This window comes from Citrus clementina, unplaced genomic scaffold (assembly GCF_000493195.1).
Source record: "Citrus clementina cultivar Clemenules unplaced genomic scaffold, Citrus_clementina_v1.0 scaffold_8, whole genome shotgun sequence".
Classification (NCBI taxonomy): Eukaryota; Viridiplantae; Streptophyta; class Magnoliopsida; order Sapindales; family Rutaceae; genus Citrus; species Citrus x clementina.
The window spans coordinates 9656394-9658761 of NW_006262022.1; the positions used below are offsets into that span (position 1 = coordinate 9656394).

The window sequence follows — 2368 nt, forward strand, 5'->3', positions numbered from 1 at the left end:
ACAAAAATAGAGATTATGATTTCTTAAGAAAGACAAAAAAATAAATCCAAAAGCAAGTGAAACTATTTTTTAATTTACATAGTGTGAGAGTGAAAGAGATTATGCAACCATGAGTGGAGACAGAAAAAGATTTGTGAAGGATAATTTTGAGATATTTAAATTTTTAATTCTTTAATAATGAATTTATTTTTTAAAATAGGTGTAGAAATAAATTTAATGGGTTTAAATAACCTCATCTTTTTTAATATTCCTAAATTGACTATTTCAAAAAAGTACTCTTTACTTTTGAAATCTTAATTTACCTTATTTTTTTGTTAAGAAAACTAAAAAAAAAAGGGTCAATCCTAGTATATTGTTTCTTTATTTTTTACTTAAAAAGGGCAACAATTCAAAAAATTTATTATAAAATAATTTAAAAAATAATTAATGCTTGAATTTACCCTTAAATCTACCAGAAGCTCTAATTGAGTCAATGCTCGTGCCAAATGAATGCGCATGGAGTTCAATGATTGAGAATATAATGGTTTTTAATATACAGGGACAAATTAATAAAGAAAGTGAATCTGACACAAAAGCTCAACAATACTAACTCATCAGCCAGCGTGTATTTCACGGTGCTAGAAAAAGAAGCAAAACTCAAGAATGGACAAAAAAAATGAGAATGGAGAAGAGAGTGTTAACAAAGACGGTTCAATTTGTGGGTATGATTCTCTTCACACTCTCCTCAGCGCCAATCTCAAACCCCATATCTATCAGGTAACGAATGGATATTCCTCTCTTTCCTTTTTCTATTTCAATTTTGTGTGTGTGTGTGTGTGTGTAACTTGCTTGATTTAGAAATAGGATGAGTAGTTTGTTGCCTCTGATGCAATTGAGTTGACTTTGTTTTCAATTCATTGCTTTATGACAGCCATTCAGGTTATGAATTAGGCCAGCATGATGGCAATTAGATTGTTCTTTTTAGATAGAACAAATATGTTTAATATGCTTTATAAACAAATATGTTCACAGTAACTTTATCCGGTTCAATCTCTGCTCACATATATATCTTGGGTTTCTGAAAAAACTTGGAAATGGGAATTTTGTATTTCATCTGGCCTCAAAGTTGGCTGTTTTACTGATGTTTTACAGGAGGTTAGCCGCTTGCTTCATGGCCTAAATTGTGGAAAGCCTCTTGAATTGGTTGCTCTTTCGGCAAATGGTAAAGCACTCTCTTCTGAACATGATTTTGATCTCCAGGTACGCGTTGACCATTTTGCTGTTGAGTTAATGGGGAATTAAGTTTGAAATAGAAGTTGGAAGTAATCTACTAATTTTGTTGCTGTGGAGTTGGGATGGTTTCAGTTGAAGGGCTTACATGTTACATGATTTAACCTGACCTATTGGCATTGGACTATGGGAACACCCCTGCATTATCAATAGATGAGGTTTATGCAACTTTTTCATCTTAGGGCCTGGGAGACTGTAGATACGGGATAAAAAGGACATTAAACCAAACATTTGCGTATTTAGAACTGAATAACCTTGTGAAGAATGAGACCCTGTGCTTATCCAAATTCAAAGAGGATTTGATACTTACTGTTATTTTGCTAAGTGTAGATTTTTTTAATCAACAAATCATAAGGCATGAAAAGGGGGCAAAAAATTACTGCAAGTTTCGAAGATTTTTGAATTTTAAATGATCATTGGGATAGATCTCTGAAACCAATCAGAAAGTTGTGTATTTATGCTATTGATTGCTTTGGATTAATCATTTTAAGATCATTTCAGGGTTTCTGCTTTCGTGCTGACAAAGAATTCTTAAGAGAACCTCGAGTTGTCAGGGTAGGTCTTATCCAGAGCTCTATTGTTCTTCCAACAACCTTACACTTTCTCGATCAGAAGAAGGCTATCTTTCAGAAATTAAAGCTACTCATTGACGCTGCTGGTGTTTCAGGAGTTAACATATTATGCTTGCAAGTGAGTCGTGTCATGAGGATTAATTATTTTCAATAATATATATTCCACTATTATCTGAAATTTTAAAGTTACTTTCATGAAATCATATTCAAGGAAGCATGGACGATGCCATTTGCCTTCTGTACTCGAGAGAAGAGGTGGTGTGAATTTGCGGAGCCCGTTGATGGGGAATCAACACAATTTCTTCAGGAACTTGCTCAGAAATATAACATGGTCATTATCAGTCCAATCCTTGAGAGGGACGTTAACCATGGGGATACTATCTGGAACACTGCTATTATTATTGGAAATCATGGGAACATAATTGGCAAGCATCGAAAGGTAAGTGCACCAGTTCTACTGCTTCAGTTTCTGTATATTGCTTTAGGAATTCTTTTATCGAGTGCTCACGTCTTACGTGCCTGTAGCT

General features: G+C 34.0%; 1 protein-coding gene across 1 annotated transcript in view; it reads left to right on the plus strand.

The window, feature by feature from the left end:
• Positions 1-456: 456 nt before the first annotated feature.
• The window catches only part of LOC18034758 (beta-ureidopropionase), a 3052-nt gene continuing 1140 nt past the window's right edge, over positions 457-2368 (plus strand). The window contains exons 1-4 of the mRNA XM_006423621.2: positions 457-756; positions 1132-1239; positions 1771-1959; positions 2053-2292. Coding sequence (XP_006423684.2) covers positions 643-756; positions 1132-1239; positions 1771-1959; positions 2053-2292 — 651 coding nt within the window. The 5' untranslated portion in view covers positions 457-642. The remainder of the gene's footprint in view (positions 757-1131; positions 1240-1770; positions 1960-2052; positions 2293-2368) is intronic.